We start from the raw sequence: 25,907 nt of genomic DNA, 5'->3' as shown, positions 1-25,907 counted from the left end.
GTGGGACAATGGAAACTCCCTGCTTATGAAGGGAGGAAGGTACAGTTTATCTCATGCAGTTTCATTCTCAGTACATAGCAGAAGGATACATTTTTTTTGGTGGAAAAACTAGCTCTATTTAGGGGACACGGTCCTGAGTTTCTAACACTAATTAAACATGACCAGGAGCACATCAAGGTCAAGCATTGCTGTAATGTACCTGGAGTCTCTGGAGCTGTGTCTTTTTACCCAAGAGGTCTGGCTGTTGTTCATGCTCCAGATCTAATTTGGCTTTGATGGCAGATAATTTCATCTGCAAAGGTGCAAAATCAACATCAAAGTCCTCATGTTGTGATATCAAATTCTAGGAGAGAAAGAATAAAAAACAATCAGCATTCAGTATCCATCCCTTGGCACTATCTTTGTTAATGTCCATTTCATACTCAGAACAAATACTATGCCACACTATGCAACAGGCCATAAATTTATTTGAATATTTGATTAGCCTAGGAAAATAGATTAGGCCCAACTGATTCATACTAAATTTATTTCTATAAAACTGGCTTAGTAACAGATTGATCTTTGTCACAGGCAAAGTCTGCATATGTGTTTTGAAGCTCACCTGGAGTTTGCTTTTGGTTTGTAACAGATGTTTGTGTAGTATTTCTCTCTCCTTTGAAGCTTCAGCTACTTCTGACAGGAAAGATTTAGCATTTTCCTCACCAAAGATATTGTTTAGCAAATATTTCTTCAACTGTAATGTCATTAACTTTTCTTTGAACTGGGAGCTTTCAGCTAGAGCAACCTAAAGGAAAACAATTCTTCCAGTGGAATCATAACAAACAAACAAACAAATCATAACATAACCGTATTATTCTCACACGAGTCACACAACCAAAGCAGTAGGACAAATTCAGGTAAAAACAGCATGCTGGGCCGACAAGGGGTAACAGAAGGTACCTGGACAGTGCCCAGTTAAAGGAAAAGTCTTCCTGATAATGTTAGAAGCACCAGGGCTGCATCCATTTTGTGAACAGAAATAGAAGAAAGCTGTGCTATGGAAAGAGTTGTCTGTGCAGAGGAGAGGCCTAAACAACCAACAGAAAGGACAGCTTGAATGCTCATCCCAAGGGTAAACTCCATCCCTGTTCACAGATACAGCTATTCTGGAGATTACAGGGATGACAAAGTAACAAACACACCTTCCTGGGTGCATGCAGAAATCATGCATTTTAATCCCACAACTACATCACTACACACTCATTAGAGAGTCCACAGACTTCCCGTCCAGGAAGATTTGGATTAAGGCTAAACAGTTTTATCAACATTGTTAAAGACACCTAGCATTTCGGCCTATTCAGCTGACAACTCCAATTAACCAGGGAAAGGCAGAAAATAAGATATTCTGCTACAGAATATCTTGAGCTGAACTCTATGCTGTGGGGTTTCATATCATACAGGAAAGACCCTTCCAGCTGCTGCTGTTTGGCAGCTGTACACAGGCAGCTGCTGGCATAGCTTGGACAAACACATACCAAGCATTAGTTTCTGAATTTAGTAACAGGTTTGCTACCTCAATCTGAGCCAGCGATGGCTCTGGAGACTCCAGGAGCATCTGGACGGATGGCTTCCACTGTTCATAATCTTGCAGGGGATTTTGGAAAACTTTCCTCAGTTGAGTTTCTATGTCGGTACTCGTTTTAGATGTCTTCCCTCTAACACTGCAAGGATAAAGTGACAGCTGTGAGAAAAATTACAAAGAAATATAAATCCAAATATCCCATTCATTGAAGCATGAATTAACACAATCTTTGGGTGTAAACCATATCCAACACAAAAGCCTCAGTCTTTTTTACTGTCTGAGCCTGGTGTTACATACTGACAGCTGTTGTGTCAGTCAGAAAGGTCTGACAAAACTTCATTTAGATGTCCCAAGACACATTTTTATTTTTGTACAACTGTGTATCAGGAACTACTTTGTGTTTTTAGCAGTGATTTCCCCTTGCATGTCATCTTTCTTGGCTGATATCAGCAGCATGATTTACCAGATTATATTACCAGAGCAGTCTCATTGACTTTTGGGAGGAACAAGCCAAAGGTATCTAGAATTTAACTACAGTTGTCTGTAGTTTTACATATAAAAATTGTATTAAGAAAACTATGATCACCCTAACTTACCTATAACAAAAGGAAAATATGTAATCATTTTTTGTCTTCAAATCTAGATTTTTAAAATTTTGAAGAACCACATTTGCAGAAGCTCTTGTATTTATATACATTTATATATATGATTCTGGAAAAATACAAATAAATATATATATGTATACACATACCTATCTACCTCTCTGTGTGTATATATATGTGTATACATATGTGTGTATGTGTGTATAATATATAAATCAGCACACATTTATTTAGTATCCAGGCTTCTCTTACAAAGGCTTATCCAAGATACAGCTGAGTAACAAGGCCTAGCAGAGACACACCCATGCATCTGCCTCCTGTTTTTCTAAGCTTTCCTGACAGTTTGCTGAGTCCTATCAAACATGGCAGAATGCAGCCCAAACTGCATGTGCACATGGGAACTGTATCGCGAGAATTCACGGGATAAGTAGTCAAGAACAGGCTTCCAAGGTAATCACAATTAATTCTGCCTGTCTATAAAGCCAGAAAGAATAATCTTACTTGTGTCACTGGGACATTACAAAGCTAAACAAATACAAGTTTGCAGAAGCTGAAAGCTCCGCAAAAGGAAAGCACTGACATTACACCTACCTTGCCGTTTCCTCTGCTGGCCCTGCTGAGCTCAGCATGAAGCTGCCAGAATTTGCAAAGAAGCTTTGGAAGAAAGCTGGAGGGAAAAACCTCTCCCAGCTAGGCAGTATACTCTGCACTTGACAGAGGAAAATAATATTGTGTACAGTAGAAAAAGCATGTAACCACAAAAACTGGCCTTTTTCCTAAAAAAAATAAAATAAAAATAAAAATAAAAATAAAAATAAAAAAATAAAAATAAAAATAAAAATAAAAATAAAAATAAAAATAAAAATAAAAATAAAAATAAAAATAAAAATAAAAATAAAAATAAAAATAAAAATAAAAAAAAAAAATCCTTTTTCTAGTTGCAGTTGCAAAATTCGCTACAGCTGCTTTACTTCCTGACTTCCTGATTCCAGATAGCCTGGAAACGGAAACACTGAAGTCTAGGAAGAGGCTAAACTTTCAAAATTTAACCCATTCCAAGGCAAGACAAAAACAGGAATTACGCATGCATGCAGTCAGAAGGGGAATAAACTCTGCCAAGTAATTGCTAAGGCCGATGAGTCATCACAGCAGACTCAAAAAGGAAGGGCCATAATTGTTCTGAACTACTACAGCTCCTGTCCTGATTTTCTAGTTGCTGTCATGAAAGGCAAGCAAAGCACATGAATTATTATTATACAAGACTAAGAAAATCAAATTAGCTGCCAACAATCTAATTTTCTTCAAACCATACACGACATCAATGACACAAAATCACTGCATGAAAACTTCCAGAAACCTACAACTCCTAGCAAATGGCTAAAATTACAGGCTTATTGAAATGTGGAGGCAGATTTAATTAGGAAAAAAGAAAAAAGAAAAAATAAAAGAAGAAAAAAGAAAAATAAAAAAGAAAAAAAAATAAAAAGAAAAACTTATTTTCCACCCATAACCTACAATTGTATGGCTTCTCTCTTTTTTACAAGGTCCCTCTCAATCCCTTCAATTCCTGAGAGATTGCTCCCCCCCTCCATAGTCAGACTTCTCTCTACCTTTGATAGTCCCGTATGGCAGAGACAACACTCTCAGTGTGTGGCTGCACATCTTGGGAAAACTGTAGCAGATCCTTAAGCTGAGCCTTCAGCCTCTCAATCTTCGATTCTTCTGCAGCCAGAACTGCTCTTGTTGCCTTAATCACAAAAATAACAAACAGGTCACACCATACGTACTGTCTGGAACATGAAATGAAGTGCTAAGGCTGTCTCTCAAAGTATTCATGTTGCTAACGAAAAGTCCCCTTTCCGATGCCTTTTTTCCTTGCTGTAATGAATATGAAATTTGATAAAGTAGAAAATATTCTCAGGAACTGTTTTGTTCCTGTAGGTGATCTCTGCTGTCCTTCCTCTCTGCCCCACTGCCTACCCTCTGGCATCTGATCGGTGGGGTTTGCTGTTTGAACAGTGAATCACAGCTAGACCCAGTTTCAGTTCACTGATTGCACTGTATAACAAGATGCATGTCTGGAATAATCTTAACCACCTCTGTTTGCAGGAACACATCTTTCTGAAACATCCATAAATATAGAACATTAATTCTATGCTGATGTAAGGAAACTAAACCAACAAAAAAATGTAGCTGTAATTGGATCGAACCAATCTGTATTTAGTGGATTTTTTTATTATTATTTTTTTAAAAATTTTTACATATTATTTTCCCCCTCTAGTCCTGCTGAGTTCTGGACATATGAATAGCTATGAAAAGTATTTTGGAAAGAGATGATAAATGCAAAACCAACCTTTTAAGATGAAACAACTGGTAAAGATTCTTATGTACTTTATGTGCAAATAAATTTTTGCACTCCTTTTTCCAACAGACTGATTTTGCTGTAAATGCTGGATTATTACAAATGTGGGACTTTAAAAAAATAGTTGTGTTTGATGGTAGGGGAATACACGTAATACACGTACCCACCTTACACAGATGAAGGATATAACATAAAAATGGCCTTCCAAAAACCCCCAAGGTATGTGTACTTATAAGGACACATTTGTATGTATATGAATGTATGTATATATTTGTATATACAGTGAGGCATTATTTTTCCTACTTCTTTATAAGTAGAGCAAATTATGTTGTTTGTTCTGTATTGTTCTCCTTTTGCATATTTTCCCTATGAACTCAAAATACAAAATGCCAAATCATCTTCCAGTCCTTCTCCCTACTGTGCAGTGAGATAAAGGTTAGAGTATTTGATTCCATGGCTGGTATTCACACTTTAGTCAGTTTGTTTCATATATACTACTACTCTGTCCTTATAATCTGTAAACAATGGGGCAGGCAGCTGGATGTGACTCTGTGTATTCAATCTATGACTACATTTGATACCTGCTATTGCTAAGCATTCAAAGGACAGCAACTTACATTGCATTTTCTCCACTGAGCTACAAACTCATCTTCAGTCTTTTCCCTTTCCCCAACATTCAGGTCATTTTCTAGTTTCTGTAGGTCTTTTTTGAATTCCTGGATATCTGCTTCTAATTGTCTGACTTGGGACTTGTAGGCACTTTCTGACTGTTGGATCTTGAGCAATCTTTCCTCCTCCTCACTGCTCAGCAGTTTCAACTTCTCCAGGGCTTTTTTCAGCTCTTCAAGTTCATCCTTCATTCTCTCAGCTCCCAACGGGGAGGTATTCTGAATCACCTCTGCACATTGATTTTCAAGGTGCTTCCATTTCTTCCCACCACTCCTGATGGCTTTGGTAATTTCCTGCAGAAAGAAGTTACATAAACATTATCTGTAGGAATTGGAAACTAGGAAAAAGGTAAAAGCGGTAGGAAAACAAGACCACCTCTCCTAGTTGTACATATTTCATTCATCACTTCTTATTTCAAGAATAAAATTCTCTCTCTCTCTTTTTTTTTTTTTTTTTTTTTTTTTTTTTTTTTTTTAAGTGACCAGAAGAGCCAGGGCTGGTCATCTGACTGCCTTCTGAGTAATACTAGAGTAATACTACCTGCCATAATTCTGAAAATATTGGCTCGATTTTCAGAAACGCTTGTCATCTGAGGTCCCTGATGGAGAAAACAGGAACTGCAGGCAAACAAATCTATGAGATTTAAAGCTGAACAGTTTAAGAGATAGTACTAAAATATTAAAAAATGTTCTCAAAACTGTTATTTTTATCACCAGCTCTATACACTCAAGACCCGTGTGCCTTCAGGCTCTATTTGGAACATATTTACCGAATATAATTTCACTTAAAAAGTTTAAAAGGACAAGATGCTCGAAGAACCACATAACTGTAGAAGAGCTGGCTTTAAGGAAAACAAAACAAAATAAAAAACACCACCACAAAACAAAACAAACAAACAAACAACAACAACAAAAAAAACCAGCCTGAAACTCCTGATACCATCAGGAGAACCATATATACTAACGATTTCCAGACCTGCAATAACTCTTCACCAACATTACAACAACTACCACCTTATTTTGTTTGTGCAATTCTTGTCTTAAATACATCCTTGTGCAGTTTGAGAAACATATAAAGGTATGGAGAACACACAGGCCTGCTTCATTGTCAGAGTTATTTCATTTAAGGACCTTCAGTGCCTTTAGCTTGTCCTCTGCTGAAGACTTAGTTGCTTCCCCAGTGCAGCAGTTTAATCTTTCTGTCACATCATTCAGCCATGATTGAAACTGGTTGACGTTAGCGTTGTACCGCTCGTGCTCGTTGGTTATCTTTTCAAGCAGTTTCACTCTGCTCTGTAACAAGAGACATCAGAAGCTGTGAGGACAGTGCTTATCTGGCTCTTTTAAACAAGAGCCCCTTTCCACAAGCCCCAGTAGCACTTGGCCTGCAGAGGACTTCATGGTTCATCTCAGAAAGCAGGACATGAGGGTGCATAAAGGCTTGTCCCAGCTGTCCTGCAGGGTCTCTCAGCCCTGCAGGCTTGTACCCAAGGACACAAACTACAGGTTCCTCTCTGGTAGGAAAATAATCCCTGATCTTACAGCGGCCTGCACTTCGGGAATTGCTCCCCACTGATCCAGCCTGGCACCACTCACAGGGCAAAATTACATTGCTTAGTCTATCCTTCTTTGTTAGCTGAGGTTTTGTGTTTGCTGAAGGATATTATACATGAATCATAAGCAATCTTGTTCTGTTGTTCCAGTAATTTAATATCCAACCTAGTACTATTTCCTACAAATCAGATTGATGTTTTTTTGCCCTTTACCAGGTGGCATGAAATGCAATTCTGTTACGCTATGGGGAAAAAAAAAAAAAAAAAAGCCCTCTGTGGAATATACGTTGTGCTTGTAGCAGCACCCTTGACAGGCTGTGCTGTCATTAACAGTAGGGTGAGTTTCATTTTGTGTAATATGGAATTTGGAATGGTGGTCCCACTGGGCCTTTGCCTTTAACCTTGGGACAGGTTATGCCCACGGCACAGTACAAAGCTGCCACTCTGCAGGTGGCAGCACAGCTCTCTCTTTTCCACACTGACTTCTCATTTCTGCTGATTTAATGCAAGCACAGGTGTAGGCAACAGACCAAAAAGCAGAATTATTACTACAGACTTCTGTGGCCGAGATGTATCCAGCAAAACTCTGCACCCATTTGCTGTGTCCCCTTGCCTTGGTTCTCAAGTCTGCAGATGCGCATGGAGGTGAAACTTTGACCTGAGTTAGGGACCTGAGGAGTGCATTCATTATAATGGTGTGCTGGATCCAAACATCAAACTGAAGCACATGAGCCCAAGTTTATTGTTTCCAGGGAATTAGGCTAATTTAGATAGAAGTCCGAAAGGGAATGAACCAGAATATCAAAGCAGAGCTATTATTAAATTCAAAGGCCTGTTTTTAACATATAGAGGGTTAAAAAGGAAGTAGAAATGACCCACCCTGGCACAGGCTATTCAGTCAAAACAAAGGAATGCACAGTCTGAAAACAGCTCGTCCATAAGGAAGAGATGACACATACGTGGATACACTGTGCTAGCTGTCAAGCAAAAGGCTGACAAAAAACTGTCTGAATTTCCCCCACCAAGACATTAGGCAGGGAAAGGATGGGAAAAATGATGGGAAAAATGACATCACTTGCTTCTGTTAGATTAGCTGTTTGGGAAGTAGGGCAGTGTTAAACTCCATCTCCACATGCACATGGTTAACATGAGGAGGTATATTCAGCAAGGATTTGGCCCTGGAAAGAATGAGAGCCTGGCAGGAAAAGAATGGGTCCACCATGGGCTGCAAGGGGAAGAAACGTGTCTGGGCAGGATCCGCTCAGCCCTGGGTACTCACAGAGGCTGAACGGAGGCATAGGAAACACTCTCCCCTAAGGTCCCCTTACAATCAGCAAAGGCAAACAAACCTCTTTCGGAAGGCAATTTGGAGCATATAAAGGAAGTTCCTGCTCTAAATCCCTCTCCCAGATCAAGTACAGAAAGCTCCTGTAGCCTCTCCAGCTGCATTCAGTCTTAGTAGCTATGAGGTACAGGGGAGCTGGCATTATAAATATCTAGGCTTGAGTTAACAGAGACAACATGGATAAAAATCGGTGTGCTGAGGCATATTTGATATATTTGACTAACTACATTTTCTTATCATCTTCAGTCACAATTTATGCTAAATCCCACAACCATCTACATCTGCATATTGATATTTTATCAGGCAAGGGAAAGCATTTAGGGAATGGCTGCCACATCTAAAAATAACTCTATTGATGTAATTAAAAGAAAAATTTCTAAAATTTGGAAATAAGGGCACGTTAGCACTATGAGGAGAAAAAAAAAAAGTTTACGCATACCAGAGAAGCAAAGCAATGTCACAAGAAAACCACTAAACTGTTTAATAATCTCTGTCCAAGAGCTTGTACTCGATAGGGCTGGACAACTGCACGGGATCTAAAAATGCTCCTCAACACAAGTGTAATCTACAGAAAGCAGGATTCCTCCTGTGGTAGGCAGCTCAGGCATTCAGCTGGCGTCTGCAATTCACATTTAGCCTGGACTCTCATCATGTGAGGGGCTGGAGCAATCCCCTTACAACTCCTGTGTCTCTTTCATTCATTCCTCTCTCCTGGTGGGAGAGGTGGCAGGGCTTCCTTAACTATTTTTCTGCTTTCCAACATGTCTGCAATCTTGGCATTACCTAATGAACTCTGCATTTACCTCAGCTGCAAAATCCAAGTCTTCCCAACCCCCTTCTTTATTTCATACCTCCTGAAAGGGATTTCTTAGCTGGATTTTCTCACCCCATCTTTCTGTGAAATGTGGTATTTGTAACCAATGCCAAAGAAAAGCTTTTTCTGGCTGGAGACATAAAAACATATTTTATCTACTATGAGACACTTCCTGATCTAATTTACACCAGCATACTTCCAAGTCAGTCAGAGAAATTAAACTGTGTAAAACCAGACTAGAAAGGTCACATTCAGGTTCTGAGTACTCAAATCACTTGTTTGAAAGAGCGGCCTTATTAAAATGTCTAATGACTGTCTCCTGCTTCCAAACTAAACACAAATGTTGGTTAAAAGGGACTGAATGAGAATTTTAAATGGTAATCTAGATAGAGGACATCTGAATTCCAAGAAACTGTCTTATTCATAAAACCAGTTGCCTCATTATGAAGAGACATACCTTTACAAATAAATAATCAACATTGACTTGCAATTCTGCTAGTGGTTTTACAGCCTCTCTGCAGCAGCTGCAGATACAAAATTTCTTAATATTCTGTTTTCTAGAGAGACTTATTAGCAGCAGTTTTAACATTTTTATTATATATTAAAAAAAAAAAGAATATCATGTTCATGAAAGCTGCCAGCTGTTTTTTTTTTTCTTTCTGTTTTTTTTTTTTTTTTTTTTTTTTTTTTTTTTTTTTTTTAACAGAAGACAGTATCTATAGAGCAAGCAGAGCAAATGGTATGAGCACCCCAGTGTTGTTCTTCCAGTGTGATCCGAAACTAACCTTTGTTACAACAGCACCTAGGGACGGATAGCATACATTGCTACAGCTCTGAGTTGTGATGTGGGAACAAATAGAAGGCAACATTATGTCGGGGCCAGATAGAGCAAATGAGATGGAAATTATTTGTATTTGCATCACTTAAATCAAGCCTGTGGGTTTGTTGGAAGCTACTATGAGGCACAAATTAGATTTTAAGAAGCTCTATATCCTATATGAGTTTATATATATTTCAAATATTCTTTTGGGTGTTTCTATTAATACAAGTTAGTAAGCAACTGAACTTTTCTGCCCACTTGCAAGTTTCTACCCCTTAGCCATGCCACATGCTCCAATCCTGTCTTTATCCTAGTTTCTTTACCCAGGAACAGGGTCAAAGGAAATCACTGGCACCGAAAGATAACTACAACATCTTATACCAGCCTAATAACTGGTTAAGCTGGAAGATTAGCATCAAGCACAAATTAATATCTATGTTTAATGGAACTCGTACTGGGACTGGCCAGCTGAGTTCAGTGTCGGGCTGCAGCTGACTCCATCCCAGTGCTTCCCAGTGCTACAGGTGGAGAGCACAGCTCTGGATCTGAAATTAATTTAACAACCACCAATTAGTGTGCAAGCTTGTGATATTCCCTGGCCCTGTGAATGGATGCTTTGTACCTGGCTATACAAAAATCATAAATGTTACAGCTAGCCCACTGACTGAAAGAAAAGGGATCCTCAGCTCTGCTTCTTTTTGCAGTCCTACCAGGTAAGCCCATCAGCCAAGAAACACAGATAGTAAACGATACTGCATATTGATGAAATCTGAACACCTCCCGTTGTTAATCGGTGTACCTGGGCTTCTTCCTTGATTCCTTCATATTCCACCCTCATTTTCTTCTGAACATCCTCATCAACGCTGGGGTCACCTATCCTGTTGAACAAGGAAGCAGCTTCTTCTAGCAGTCTTTCCAGCAAAACTGACTGATTTAAGACATCATTCAGCAGAACCTGAGCATGGCTCAGCTGCCACTGCTTCTCCTTTAAGCCAAGCTGCAACTCAATGTCAGGCTCCAAGGTCACCCTCATGTTGTGAATCCATGCATAAAACTCATCCTGGGCTTTCAGGTACTCACTCCAGTGCAGCCAGACCCATTCAATGCGGCTGTTGGGAAGAACAAGAGAGATGAGTTAAATGAAATCATAGTGGGACCAGTGGAAACTGGCAAGCTCAAAAGGCATTCAAAGAAAAAAATGCTGAGAGCCTTGTCCTTTAAGATGCTCTGATTTCAGAAGGTCACAATTTACTTCCCAGGTCCTTCCTAATCTGTGGAAGAAATATCCTGTAAAAGGAAGGTATCTATGCCAACAAAATTCATTGCTGAAGTCCATGAGATGGGCTGGCTATGAAGGGAGAGTGAGCTGAGTTTCCACCAACTCTATCGCCACTACTGCCCTCCAAACCCCCAAATGCTAATGGATTAGCAGCAACTGTAGTTAGCAGCGACTGCTACCTGCAATCCAGGCAGAAGACAGAGACACAGTCACTTTACAAAAGCACTGGATGAAATAACTTGCTTCAACCCAAAAAGCAGCCTTGTGCAGAGTACACTCGTCTTACCTGTGACAATGAGTGATGTATATGGCTGTCTCTTCCCACAAGGCTTTAATGTGTCTCAGTTTAGATAATACTTCACGCTTCTTATCCTCACTGATGCTACGAAGAGCAGCATCTGCCTTCACAAGAATCAAGTCAATTTTCAAGCTGCCTTCTGGTTCCAGAGCACATATTTTCTGTGGGAAAAACAAATGAGACTGAAAGTTTGAAAAGAAAGAAAGCATAACTGATGAAATTTAACTTTTGCTTTTTCTAGCAATCATATAGTCCCTGCTGCAAAGCTTTTCCTGAGTGGAAATTAAGAAATTTTCTTCAGATTTGTTTTTTCTTAAACATCCTAAAGGACTTAATTGAATTGAAAACCATGTAGGAATTGAAAAACATTTTGTTAGCTAAAAAGAAGCAATCTCCACATCTCCATTCTAAGCTGTACTGTAAGAAATCATGAAGTGTATTTGAAAGGCCTCCTAATGCAAATAAAGGTTGGCTCCGAAAATAAACCAAGAGAAGCTAACTAATAGAATTTCCCGTCTGCTACCAAATTTTGCTTTGACCCTAAATTGCTAAGTTATGAATTGCTGAAAAAGTGTATCTTGAACAAATCAGAAAGCCAAGAACTGAAAGTTAAGCCATCTAATCTGAGGCAAACTCTCTTTCTTTACCTGAACACAGAAAATCAGCACAACTTTGTACAGTATTGCAGAATAACTATGTCTAAACTTGGATGCCAGCTTTTAGTGTTATTTTAGCCAATCCTGTGATACCATTGGATTGGTTTTTCCTGCTGTTCTTCCACAGACTCCTAACACACAGCAGGCTTTCAAGCTTGAGGGAAAAGGTTTCTGTTTTGAAAACATGGAGAGGTTCAAACTTAGCAACTACTTTTGGAAAGATAAGGCCCACGGGATTTGTTCAAAGGAAAAAAAAATAAACCAAGTCAGTTATTGCAAAGGTGAGACCAAATCACAGGCCTTTGAACTTCCAGCCTCACATTCTGGGAAAAGACTGGTCTTCTGGCATGAACAAAGCATATCTGCATGTTACTTACAAGCAGGTGTTTTGACCAACTATGTGATTAAAATAATCCAAGAAAGAAGGTCGAAGGATAGGGTAGGAAAAGAAAATAAAAGCCACATCTCTCACCCAACAGGAAAAATTTAAAGGAAAGCTGTGTTAAAAGCCTGACATTTTTCCAGCGCTTGAAGTGAAAGCAAACAACAGCCAGAGAGAAAGCAGTGGCTGTACAGGCATTTTTCAAATATGTTTAAATGATTGCTATCGTTGGCTGACATTTTCATTAATAAATTAACAGAAGGTAAACCACAGGAAGGAAGCATGAAAAAAAAAAAAAGCAAGCCAGATGCAAAAAAGGAACTGAAAAATGATGACAGGATTTAAAATCAGCCAATACGTGAAGCAGTGAGCACATAGTGAGGAGACAGGCAAGCCAAGCCCATCAGTAAGGCAGGATGAGAGAGCAGGAGGTGGATAATGTACACACAAAGAGAAAATAGACACTTGTTTGTCTTTAGAATGATGCAGTTCTGAAGTCTGAATTAACAAACTCTTCTAACCTGATTTTGGTCATGTTGCAAAACTGCTCCAAATCCCACAGAAGTCAACAGGCTTCAGTTCAGCCATATTAAATCACCAAAAACCTCTAAACCTTATGTCTCTGCCATGATTACACCCCCTTTGCCAAACTACCACTCTCCTTACTCAAGTTCTTGTGCTTCCTGCATATTTCTAGAGACTGCATATATCAGTTTCCCAGACAAAAGGAAAGAATGGAAATTATTTAAGGGCAGAAATAAATCCATAGCCCATGAGGAAATACTTCAGATTCTCATGACTGACATGTAAATCTAGCCATCATCCATCACTCCATGCAGAGTCTCTAAATTAGTCCAGAGGCAAGATCCAGCCTTCAGTGAGCCACAGTTAGGAAAAAAGACATTGCTATGCTATGGTATAAGGTACCTCGCTCTCCACGTATGCCTGCTAGGTTTCCTTAGAGCTGTTAAACTTCAGAAGATGCTGTCCAAACATTAGTAGATACAAAACCAAATACTGTTGGGTAAATAACGATGGAAAGGATATGGCTGATTGATTTAAAGAATAGACTAGTTAGAATTGAAGGTAAGTACAAAAATAGTTTCAGTGTTAATCATAGAAATACCACCACTCCCTCTAATCATGAATGCTATTGATGGGACAAACAGGAGTGTTTCATTTTTTGAGATTATAAGAGCAAGATAACATCTAATGAAACTGAACTTAATGAATGTGAAATCACAGTAAGAGAACAGGCACAATCTGCAATGGGATCTCTGTGAGGGAGTTATATAAGAGATTAAGTCAGAACAGAAAAAATGAAAACATTTGCCTTTTCATTAGACGGATTATGAAGAGGAGCTGTAAAGCCTCTTATTACCAGGTCTTATGGAAAAGGACAAGTAGATTACTCTAGAACAGCCATTGCTAGGACACTTGCAATCTTTCTTTACCAGTCCTGGAGGACATGGAACAATAATATAATCAAATTCTCTTGTATGATACCCAACTTTTGCAAGCGGCCACTCAGGTCTGAGCATGCTCACAGAAGTGTGCAGACATTTTAACCTGCCAAACCTCCCGCTCATCTTCCAAAATAATCTGAAAAGCTCAGAAGCCTGTGATAACAGATTGCTCTCCTCTTTTTCTACAATGTCTGTAAACATTCTGCAGATGGAAAATTAGAAGCCCATCCACACAGGAACAATATTACAGCAGCTGTGGGTAGCTGAGAGTTTCTTAACAGAAAACTCCAGAGCTAGCAGCAATAACTGCAATTGATAGCACCTCTGACCCATTATATCACTCTTCCCTTACCTCTGTCTCTCTTAGTCTGGCTTCTAGGGCAGATCGAGGTCCCTTGGTGTTGTCATTGATCCTCAGTCTCTCTTGGATGGCCTTCATCCAAGCTTCTGCATTCTCCACGCTACTGTCAAATTCATCCTGTAGCTGCTGAGTCATTGCATTCGAAGAAACTGAAAGGATAAGAAGTAGGAAAGTTATAAGTTTTTAGGTTAAAATCCAAACAGCATTGCATTCAAGGGAACCTAAGGAAACAAAAGAAAAAAGCTAATGATCATGTGGCTTTCCTTTTTAATAATAATACAAAAAATTCACCCATGTAGCAGTATCGTGATTCAGGAGAGCACAAAGACGACATTTGCACTGCAACTTCCCCAAATGAAAATCTACCAGGAAACAAAAAGAAGGCAGGGAGTTGTGGGAGGCTCCATTACAGTAAACAGATTTAATTCAAAGCTTTCAAATGAGATGAATCTGGTATTTGTGGTATATTCCAGACTGGCTACAGAAATCACAACCACTGTGTCTCTTCGCAGAGCCTAGTCAGTACAAAACTCTCCTGACACCCTTCCTAGTTCATGTATGGTGCAGCCGACAGACACCAGACTAGCACAGCACTTGGCACATGCTTAACTTGTATGCATATAAATCTTCTAAAGCTGGTGAAATCAGCATCAGACACATAGATGAAATCAGCATCAGTTAACTTGTTCTGCTGAGACCACAGAGAGGTTATCTGAATGCATGCTCAGTGTCTGGGAAAGATCCATACAGGGGGAATGAGTGAGCACCTGCAAAGCCAAACCACTAACAAGCCATCACCTGGGAATCTCAGCACTCATGAACTTTTTGCCACCTCTCCTATTCTGTAACAGGCTCTCGTGTGCTGCACCGAGCTTCTCATTTTCCCCTCCCTCCCTTGTTCCTGTTCCCAAACAGCAACGAGATGCAGAGGTTGCTGGCTCTGTTGATGCATTCTCGTGTCTTATCTGTTCAGCCTGCAAGCTCTCTGCTGCCCAGATGGCTTACCTTGTGCCTGTGCAACAAGGGAGAGCCATCCTCGGCTAGCCCTTAGGCACTGCCGTACTAAAACTTGACTAATAAGCACGAATCATAATGAAGCCCCCGAAAGTCAGCTCTACTGAAGTGAACAGAAAGATAACAATAGACAATAAATGGTTTTGGATTGCATCCTACAGCTACTGCCAGCCAAGCGTTCAATGTTTCTTGTAAATTAAAATGTTCTTCCTCTTTGTTTTTCAACACTGAAATATTTTCTCAGCACAAATCATGAGGGTTAATTATTGAATCAAGCTTGCTGCACGGGATTCAGTGCCAGAGCAGCCCCTTCCATTTCCATGAGATGATTCATGTGGAAGAAACTGCTCAGCGTGAGCTGCAGAGTATGGCTCTGGATGAAGCTGGACAAAGGGAGTTCTGTAACCATTTTAACTCTTAGCAGTTTCATCTTTACACAGGGGAGAGCCGTCCAATTCTTGTCCACTTGCAGAAAGCTTCTCACCATCCTGCTGATGTTCTTGCCTGTGATGTAAAAGGACTCACACCATATTAGATGTCTTCCCCTGTAGCTCCCAATGTATTTTGTTCCATGCTAGAGTCGGGGAAATGAGCCATTTGTGAATACAACGCTGAGGTCTGGCAACAGAAACAATCCAAATTGTTGCTCCACAGCCTTCAGTAGGCTTTATGCTCAACAGGTCACAGTAGAGAGAAAGAGAACTGTGCCTATGGATCAGGGCAGGTGCCCTACCTGCTACCCTACTCTTGGGTTTGCTGAAACAGAGGATGGTGCAGACAAGGGGAGCTGCACTGACATGAAGGAGGGAATTCTTCTTGGAAGGGGAGATGGCAGACAAGGCAAAATCCAAAGCTCTAACTCTCACAGCTAGAAGGCAATTTAAAACAAACAAACAAACAAAAACAAACAACAAACAAACAACAACAAAAAAAAGTGACCTCACGTTGAAAAGATTAAAGAATAGAACAGGATGTACTGGATTTAGTGAGGGTGGTGTGGTATGGGGCACCTACTCCCTCTCTCAAATAAACCATATGATAGGATATATAATTAAAGCTAAAATCATCATCATACGTCACAAGAGTCCTAAAGGATGAAGCAGGTTCATGGAGTAATGTTATTTTCAGAGGCTTGCTAGATTGCTGTGCCTTTCTCCAATGCCCGATCCAGAGCTGCTGTTTCCCAGCTGTCTAACTCACAGACAAGAGCACACGTCTCTGCAGCTGACTGGTCAACTCACTTGCACATTAACATTTCCCATTATATCCAGTAGCCACACAGGGAACCGTGCCCTAACACTTTGTTAAATACATACGTTTCTGGGCAAATGGTGTCTGAATGCTGGAGTACAAGCGGTGCTGATTCCAGGTAGAACAGGTTGTGAAATGAAAACTCCCGGTGTATTTGCTGGAGAGGCTCTGATGAGGACTGACATTCATTCCCTAGGAGAGGATCTATTCCTGGTAACATCCATATCATATTTAAAATTGGCTTCAGGACTCCAGTCAGGGACTAGCCCATAGAGACCATTTTGTTATTCTAGTCCCACTCCTTACACAAAGCACAGAGCAACCAAATAGGCTTAAGAAGTGCTGGAAAACCTACTGTCATCTTACATGAAGAAAACCCTACTCCCACTCTCCCCTCGGGCTGCTGTCCTCTGAAAGCAAGGATTTTCTGGCCAAAACCCAGAGACACAGACCCCCATCCCACACGCAGACATTCCTTGTACGTAGCCAACAGGAAGCCATGGAAAATGTTATTTCCATATTAAGATTACCAGTGTGCAAAGGAAGAGAAGCACTCCAGCTACTCCAGTTACTCCAGCTGCCTGCATAACATCATTTACTGATTTTTACCAACTAATTCATATAATACAGCACTGTAAAGACAATTAAATTTAGCATGAACTTTCACCCAGTCTGCAGGCAGATTTCATGGTGGTTATAAGCTGCAATAAGGGACAGGTTTGGGGAATGCCTGTGGAGATTGTGCCCTCCTGCTTCCTCCGCACTGGGCAGTCTGAGCCCAGCTGAATCAATCGGCTGCAGTGTCCTGGGGACTTCTCTCTTGGAAGCCTTCACAGGCATTAAAGGCATGGATGAGTTTCTACAGAGAAAGTATATTTTCTGACTTGGAAGGAAGAACAGCTACCTGAAATCTGGCAATGCCTGTATTTTTTTAAATTTTAATTATTTAATTTTGCAAGTAGTCCTAAAGTTGGATGATTACTGGATATAATGTATCAAAAATATAGAAATCCATTTCTTCTGCATCATTATGACTAACTGATCGAGCAGTTCTGCAGATGAAATACAGGTCAGTGCAAATACTACAAAGCAGACATAGCAGCTCCTGAAGCAGTGGTGCAAAGCCAGCACTCGCAGACCAGCCTGCAGCAGCAGCAGGCCACTGGGGCTCCCTGCACCACAGCACAACAGCTCCTGGCCCAGGGCACAGGCACCTGGACCCGCTGTGCCAAGGAAAGCCTCCGCTTCAGCACAGGTGCAATCCCCTGAGCAATTTGTACAGGATTATTTTTATCACAGTCTTTTACAAATGCATGTAGTGGCTCAAAACAGCATTTCATTTTAATGCCACTTGAATCACTGTATTAATTCATACTGTGGAAGGCATATTTATACTGCAACAAGCATTTAGTGTCTCTATACATATGCTACTAAGTGAGGGTAATAACTAAGCATAAGAAATTCTGGTATAGATAATGAGACACTGAGCAAAACCCAGTTTTATTTCTCCAAATGCAATAATGCAGTCACTTAGTAGAAGTAGGGAAGAAGCATGTTTCCAGGTGCTGAGCATAACTGCCTGACAACAGCTCCTGCAGACGTTACATAAAGCATGTTTGTGCTTCAGGAACAGGAAAATGTAAGACACAGATCAGCTCCAGAGTCCTTAAGCCCAACCTCTCCCACAACAACAGGCTTCCTATTTTCTCTAATCTCCCTCCATGGCCCCAAAGCACAGCTTGGCAGTGCCCAGACAGGCACACGTGTTTTGGTGCTGCAGAAGGCACAATGCCTCAGCCCAAATATCCCAAAGCAAAAGCAAGTCGCCAATCTGCTCAGCTCCTGAGCTGTGGCCTGCCTGTGTTAGGCTCAGCTGATGATGAGAGATATGGAGGCAGCCTTGCAACAAACACAATCCTCGAGCTGTCTTGGGGAGGACAAATTAATTAGCCAACTCCTCGGCATTTGTAGGTCCTTGAGCCTCAGGTACTTGGAGATGCCTGGGTCTCCACAACAGACCTGAACCACTGAAAGGAACAAAGTGTCCTCTGCATGATCCACTTGTGGGGCCAAATTCCTCTGAACATTTCCTCCTTAAGTGCTTTTACTTCAGCAGTCTTTCTAGTGCATCTAATCACTCTCACTAGGGTACCATGAGATTGTAATTCACCACCAAGAGCTGTTATTTTGCAAGAGCACTGCCTTTTTGGTGGTATTATCCTACTATTTTGCAATGTTTCATAGCGTACTTTTTTCTCTCTGCCAAGTCATGAAGCTTTTTTTTTTTTTTTTTTTTTTTTTTTTTAAGACTAGTTTCCAGAACCCAGTTCTTACAAAAATAAAAGAAACAAACAAGAATGCTGCAGGAAATTCAAATCACTCACCATTAGGGAGACCGTTTCCCAATTTTTGAAATACTTCAAACTTATCATAACCCTTTCCATTTGGTTTCGGGATTGTACGTGAAAAAGATTTGGAAAAACCCCACGTGGAGTATGTTAAATTTTATACAAACGCATGAGTAGGGAAGCAATTGCTGTTCTGGGAATTGTTTGGATCCTGGGATAATTTAATAACTCTTCAGGTTCTCTGGATATTGTAAAAGGAGCTCTGAGAAGGCGCAGAGCTGGGAGCTCTGGCTGGCCTTCCCAGAGCTGAATTACTGGTGGTCTGCTCCGGGAGGTGCTGTTTAGAAGCAGGACACTGGTAGCAGATGCCTTGCCAGGAGAGGCACACCCACGCGCAGCAGAATTAACCTGCCTGAGTAGTTGCAGATGCCCTCCAGGTTGTAAATAAAAGGTGTTGTTATTTCCAGCATAATCTTTTAGAGGCTCTAAACATTAATCCTATCACCTTGGCCATCTTCCAACACAGCCTTTTCCAGTGTTATTTGCCGCGAATGTTTATGACAGCCAGCAATTGTTTGCCCTAATTAAAGAGCTAGAGAATAAATAAGGATTATTATTTTTTTGAATAAACAAAAACATACGCAAGTTACAAGTATCCCCTTCAACCAAGGAATGCAAACATCATGAATGCATGCAGTGTTCAAGCATATCACAATCATTTCTTTTCCATAGGAATCCTAAGGCTAATGCATGGAATTCAGCTTCAACATGATCACACCAGAAAATTTTCTATTTGATTAAAAATTTAAAAAAAAAAAAAAAGGAGAGGAAAAAAAAACCTGTTTGTCAGACATGTTGTGAACCACGCTAACTCTGAAAAAGCCTATTTCTTTTCAACCATTTGTTTAGAAGATCAATTTCAGACTTTGGTGAGAGCCAGTGCAAATGGGATGTATTTTTGCTTTACACAGCTCTTCTGGAAAGTATAGATTCCCAGATCTAAGAAGTTATTTCCTAAAAAAAAAAAATGGATAAAAATTTTAAACTAGTTCTATTTTTGAATGGAATCATCATGTACAAGTCAGGCAGACCTAGGTGCTGGGGCTATCCTTCCACATCTGGTGCTTTCCTTGTCCACTAAGGGCATCTGCAAGAATGATCTCCAATAGATCTGACCAGGGCTCTTTTAATTTTATTATTTCAATCTTCAAGTCATATGGGATGAAATAGATGTCATAAGTGATGACTCAACTGCGACTCTTTGTCCTCTCCCTACACTCCATACCCATGCATTTCTGTATTCCCAGGTCAGTCTAGAAGACAGGCTGGTCTTCCATGACACAGCTTCATTAGAAAGATACAGCATTTAGTCCTGGTCTAGAGTTTATTCTTATCACCACGGAGAGAGAGAGAGTATCTTTATGAGGTATCTGTCCATTTTAGATTTTGATCTAGCCCCACATTACTGAGGTATTTAACCAACCAGTTGTTCAGTCAGTACTTCATGCCCTTTATGTTACACCTCAGGTTCAAAGGTTTCTTGCCTATAGGCAATAAGGAAATCCTTAACCAGACAACAATGAAAATAGTATTTCAGATACTAGGCCAGTGGTATAAACACTGAAGAGAGTGGCTTCAAGCTTTTCTCATACATACCCCTAGAAGTTCATCTACAAAGAAGTAGATCTCTGTTTAGTGACTTCAGACCTAATGGCAACAGGCTTGCTTTTCCTGGTCATGTTTCACAGACTCTTTAGTCTGGGAAATCACAAGTTAAACACCTCTACTCTAAAACTTCATCAGAGATTCTTCGGATAAAGGGTATCTGCTTCTGAAATTGCCAACAGAGTGCATCTGCTGCTCTGTGACTAATCTCCATCTTGTGAACCCCAACCCAGCTGTTGGAATAGGCTCAGTTTAAGCTTTGCTCAGCTCCTGAAGAGTTTTACCATCAGTCAGCCAAAGAAAAAGCACTACAAGCCAACAGCATTAGTCTCATGGTCTCTGGAGGCTGGAATTTATGTTTTTAATTATTTTCCATTTGTCTTCTACAGTCCACACGATCCCGAAATACCAGGTGCCAGTCACAGCACTGATATACTGACTAATAAACCTCTGCGATGTCTGGATCTTGGCTAGAGGTTGGTGAACAATTCAGAGTGAAAAATATACCTGATAAATTGTTCCTCTTTCACTGGTCATATATCGTGTACAGACAATGTAGTTTTCTCAAAGCTATGGCTATTCTTTACCATTTGCCAAATAAACTGTAAATTAAATTTGCTCTGTAGGCTATTCCCAAGTAATTCTTCCTTGAGACTCTTCATACCCCAGCTACACTGCTAAGTTTTGGTTCCCCATCAGAACCCTACTGAGAAATTGTCATCTTCAGCTGGCTAGCGGTTGCTCATGTCACACAGAAACTCCCAAGGGTCATTTCCACCGTCAGGACCCAAGTGGGTCCTCAAGCCTGGGTTAAGTACAACCAGCATGCTTTCACAGCATCCTGCAGTGGCCAGAAACACCCCACAGTTAGAAGGATAGCACCTCTGTCTGAAAGAGATTACAGACAACATGTTAGAAGGGGATCAGCAATGAAAGCAGGGCATCAGTGTGTACTTCAACTGTAGTTCGTGGTTTGACTCAGCTTTCCCCTGAAGGCAGAGATCCTCAGAGATCCTCTGGCCTTGCTGGGGCAGGCAGCCTCAGCAAGGGTCTGCAACATGCTGGGGCTCCGAAACGGTGCTCACACCACAAGAGAGTCATGGCACTGAACCTCAGGCTGTTTTATGGGACACCCTGAGCTAGGAGCGTCAGCCCTGCAATTCCTTGGGAAGCCAGGGTGAGAGGGGCACTTCCAGGCAAGGATCCATGCCAGAGATGGATGACTTCCTTCTGCAGGAATCCTGTGTCCTGAAGAGGCCTACAGTCATGATGTAGGTGCTCAGGGCTAGGAACTGTCGACCTGTCTCAGAGTCTACACCCTTTTCTGCCTCCTTCCCTCTTTCGCATAACTGTTTCCACATTTGGCTCTAGGGGTTTTGTGCCTAGAATTTCACCCCTCAAACATGTTATACCTTATTCAACCATCTGTCAGATACCTCTGCTTCTGAGTGATCAATTGTGTCTAAACCGAGAGCACTAGGCATAAGACCTTAAAACTAATAAACCCTGTATGTCAAGTATTTAGTAGCAATATTTGTTAGAAATAAAGTTATTTGTAAATAGTAAACAAATATAACTCTATGGGCATAATATCCATAATCCACTTCAGAAGAACAGCTGAAAGGCTAACTCCCCAAAACATAAAATTTCTCTGATCTATTTTTCAAATAGAGTTTGATTATTTTCAGGAGTTGGACTTGATGATCCATATAGGTCCCTTCCAACTCGGGATATTCTATGATGCTATGAAATCATTATCACCATAATGAGATATAAACACAGGAAATGTGAGATTCACTGGAATAATAATAATAAAAAGTAGACAAAAGTAATTAGGACAATCCTACTTTTAAATACTGAAGTTGATGATTAAAATAAATGTGTGATTTCCATAGGATCAAAGTAAATGACAATGGAAAAAACTTCCTATTTTAATTTTACCACACAAGAAGTGCTGTTTATATAAAGAAAGAGAAAAATGGTCACTGCAGGCAGGAGCTAAACCATTGAAATGCTGTCAAAGAAACACATCAGGGTAAGTAAAGTTAGACCCAGCCTGCCAGCATTTTGGACATAATTTGAAGTAACATTTGCACTAAGCTGATAATGCCAGGCTTTATACTGCAAAAAGACACTGGTTTGTGTTCAGACAAACCCCAGCTCTGGGGCAAACAAGGCCTGCCTCTGTTCCAAACAATACACTGTCAGAACTGCCAGCAAACTTATCCCCAAGCTTGTTACTCAGAAACAAAGTAGACCACTGCAGATCTGTGGCTCTAAATTAATTCGGAGTGGTTCAGAACATTTTGGGAATTGAATAAAACAGGCTGTTTTCCTGTGACTCATTTTTGCCTGAACTCTTGCAGTTTCCATGTCTTCGTCACCCTCCCACTGCACGCATTCGCCAGGCACTGTGGGTTACAGACCAAGAACGCATCTCTGCTTTCAGCTGCAGAGACCACTCCTAGAAGCTGCTGGAGCTTTTGTTGCTGTGAGGAGACCAGCACCTCGACAGCACACGTGGAAACCAGGGTTTCACAACCAGGAGGAAGCATGCCTCCTAGATGAAGCAGCGCTGCTGTTTTAGCAGTCTTGTTAGCCTATAGGACTGAAGTCCTATATTTATAAACCTAAAGGGGATTTCAACCTCCTCCTACTGAGGTTAATTAAAAACCAAACTAAGTGTAAAGTGGCAGCAGCGCTCAGCAGAAAGCTGTGTTGGTCAGCAGTCTACCTCTGGTGAGAAGGACCTGAGCTTATGTAAAGCTGCGATCACAGGTAATTACCTTGCTGAGCAGTCAGGGTAAAGCCAGTGCTTATTATTCTCACTCTTACATCACCCAAATTTAATCACCTTTTACAAATGTAATATTAAAAGAAATCAAGGCCTTTTTTTTTTTTTTTTTTTTTAATCCCCTTATGAACATCTGAAAAGATTAGGCAGCTCAGCTCTATTTAGACTCCACTGGGAGCTCAGGGCCTACATCCTTGTGGCAACTTTGAAAATCCCACCCTAAATACAATGGGACACATCTGTGGCTGTCAGCCACCAGACATCTAATGCAGATACACGTTCACAGCAAGTGGTCACATCAGCAGAGGATGTACACGCACACGCTGGCACATTTGACACACACACGCTTCCTGAGTGATGTGTCAGAGCACTGATGATTCTCAAACACTTAAAATCAGGAAAAGATTAAAGATACACATTTTTATAACCCAAGTAATTTATAATTCTTCTACAAGGAGTAATATACATCATGACACAAACTTAACTTGGATCTAAAAGAGTGAATCTTTCCTCAGCAATCTCCAAGGCCATCTTTTAAAGATGCTATATTTTAAATATGTTCCTTGTTATTTAATTCTCTCCTCACACACACACACTGTTTGCCCTTTGAATGCATAGTTCATGGTGCAGCAGAGCATTACTAAAGGTTGTTTCAGGAAACATGGGGAGCAAGTTATCACCTTCCCTGAGGAAAATGCACACATCTGCAATGGGACCACAGCTAAGCTGCAGCCCAGCAGACTCACAGCTATCAGAAGGTTTGCACAAAGGGCTCAATGAACATAACACAAGTGACCCTGCAAGCTGGGAATTATACCTCCTACTTAAAACATAACATTGAATTTCTTTAATCACTTTTTAATTTATCGCATACACCCAGGCCATGTTTCAACATGCCAAATACTGTGGTCTTTAGTTCCCAAACTTCAGGTAAGGCATCCCAGCAGTGCCAATGCTGGTGAACATTTTGAGGTTGTAAAACCCGATAACACATCCTGCATGTCAGCAACAGTCCTAGCAGATATTCTCTATTAGCTCCACTGGCTTCCCCTTATCTCTAGCCCCTGGCCCTGTGGTAGGTCCCTGCCCTACACGAAGGAATTCCTCATCCTGGTCTTAGAATATCATATTCAGGCACTCACAAAGCTGTTTATCTGGTTGAAGTTCATCACATAGTGCTCTTGTCCTCTCGGCCACCGCCCTAGGGCACTTCCACCCAGCAAAAGATGAAGCCTGGGCTTTCCCTGGAGACAAGTGCACAAATGGGCTGGGCTGCGTGAGTCACGGGCAACCATGCGGGTGTTGCCCAAGTGCTCGATCATTGCCCTCCCCTAGCAGAGTATTTCTATCTCCTTTTCATTACAATCCACTTCCATGAAATGTCAAGGCACTTAGTAACTTTGATGCTTCTATCTCTCTGGCAAATTTAATGGAAAGAAGAAGTTCAAGAAGTTACTAGGAATCAAAAGAGAAACACATAGGCAGCATGGGCTCAGCAGTCACACTTCCTTATGAAATAAAAGTAACAAATCCTACAAAAACCTTACCAAAATCCCATAAGTTCTGCAAAAATGATGCGTAAAAGTCTGCGGAGATTTCCCCAGCATTCCTCTGCAAGTTTGCAGCACCTCAAGCTCAGCCTGTCTGCTGCTGGGCATTCAGTGAGAAGTTCAGCATGGCTGGCAACACCAGCGGGGCTGGTGCAAAGAGAAACCAGCGGCTTCCTCCTCACTCATGTCAGAGACAGCGCAGGATTTCCTCTCTGCCTTCTGCCGCATGGTAGGAGTGAAAGAGGGGATGAAAATGTAGAGATAAAACAGTCCAGAAAAAAAAAAAAATAAATAAATAAAATAAAATAAAATAAAATAAAATAAAATAAAATAAAATAAAATAAAATAAAATAAAATAAAATAAAATAAAATAAAATAAAATAAAATAAAATAAAATAAAATAAAATAAAGGGAGAAAACAAAAGAAAACCATCACGGTATGCTGCCACTGTTTCAAAGGTAATATTTACATAGCAATAATCCCCAAAACTATCAGGAGTTCAGGTCATCAACTAATAAGCTGGTTAATTCTGGAGGATTAATGCTTGAAATTATTATGCCTGACAAATGTTTGCTGAACAGGAATGAGTCCAGAATACTTGGCATGAAAACAAAAAAACAAAGCAGCAAGAAGCAAAAGTGCAGACAGGTACGGGTCAGCGCCAAGATTTTTTAGAAATCATTAGCTCAACCTCTTACATAATTATAACTTTATCTTCCACTTCTTTTTTCCTCTCAGCTCCCCAGTCCCTTCACAGACTGACACACTAATCTGGATTCTGCTCTCAGTTACAACCGTGCAATGTAAAGAAGAGGTCAGATGACATTTTCAGGCAATCCTGCTGCAGGCAAAATTTGGCTAAACTGAGTACATTTTGTATGCATTAACCATCATCTCTTGTGCTGGAGCACATGATGAATTCTCCATTCCTGATTCTTCCAAACTGTTGGAAAATATTAAGCAGCATTTTCCCTCAATTGATTATGATTCATCGGGGTATTCCTGCTGTTAGATATCATATGAATTAAAGCCCACTGCTGTTTAACCATCCTAGTAGTGTCAATCTAGTTAATATACGACAATGCCAAAACAGATCTTGCTTACACTCAAGCTAGTG

At 40.5% G+C, this 25,907-nt stretch overlaps 1 protein-coding gene across 4 annotated transcripts in view; it reads right to left on the bottom strand.

Annotated features, from left to right (window-relative positions):
- SYNE3 (spectrin repeat containing nuclear envelope family member 3) overlaps window positions 1–25,907 on the bottom strand; it is a 52,871-nt gene that overhangs the window by 18,165 nt on the left and 8,799 nt on the right. For 3 of the 4 annotated variants that reach the window (XM_032189235.1, XM_032189233.1, XM_032189236.1), the window contains exons 2-10: window positions 14,159–14,316; window positions 11,291–11,463; window positions 10,525–10,834; window positions 6,325–6,486; window positions 5,143–5,487; window positions 3,774–3,910; window positions 1,553–1,700; window positions 602–784; window positions 200–343 (exon numbers count right to left, since the gene is read on the bottom strand). In XM_032189235.1, the coding sequence (XP_032045126.1) occupies window positions 200–343; window positions 602–784; window positions 1,553–1,700; window positions 3,774–3,910; window positions 5,143–5,487; window positions 6,325–6,486; window positions 10,525–10,834; window positions 11,291–11,463; window positions 14,159–14,302 (1,746 nt within the window). In that variant the 5' untranslated portion in view covers window positions 14,303–14,316. Of the gene's footprint in view, window positions 1–199; window positions 344–601; window positions 785–1,552; window positions 1,701–3,773; window positions 3,911–5,142; window positions 5,488–6,324; window positions 6,487–10,524; window positions 10,835–11,290; window positions 11,464–14,158; window positions 14,317–14,458; window positions 14,475–25,907 lie in introns of those variants that run through there. The other variant, XM_032189234.1, reaches the window with a different exon arrangement.

This window comes from Aythya fuligula, chromosome 5 (assembly GCF_009819795.1).
Source record: "Aythya fuligula isolate bAytFul2 chromosome 5, bAytFul2.pri, whole genome shotgun sequence".
Taxonomy (NCBI): Eukaryota; Metazoa; Chordata; class Aves; order Anseriformes; family Anatidae; genus Aythya; species Aythya fuligula.
This window is presented reverse-complemented; position numbering and strand designations above follow the sequence as displayed.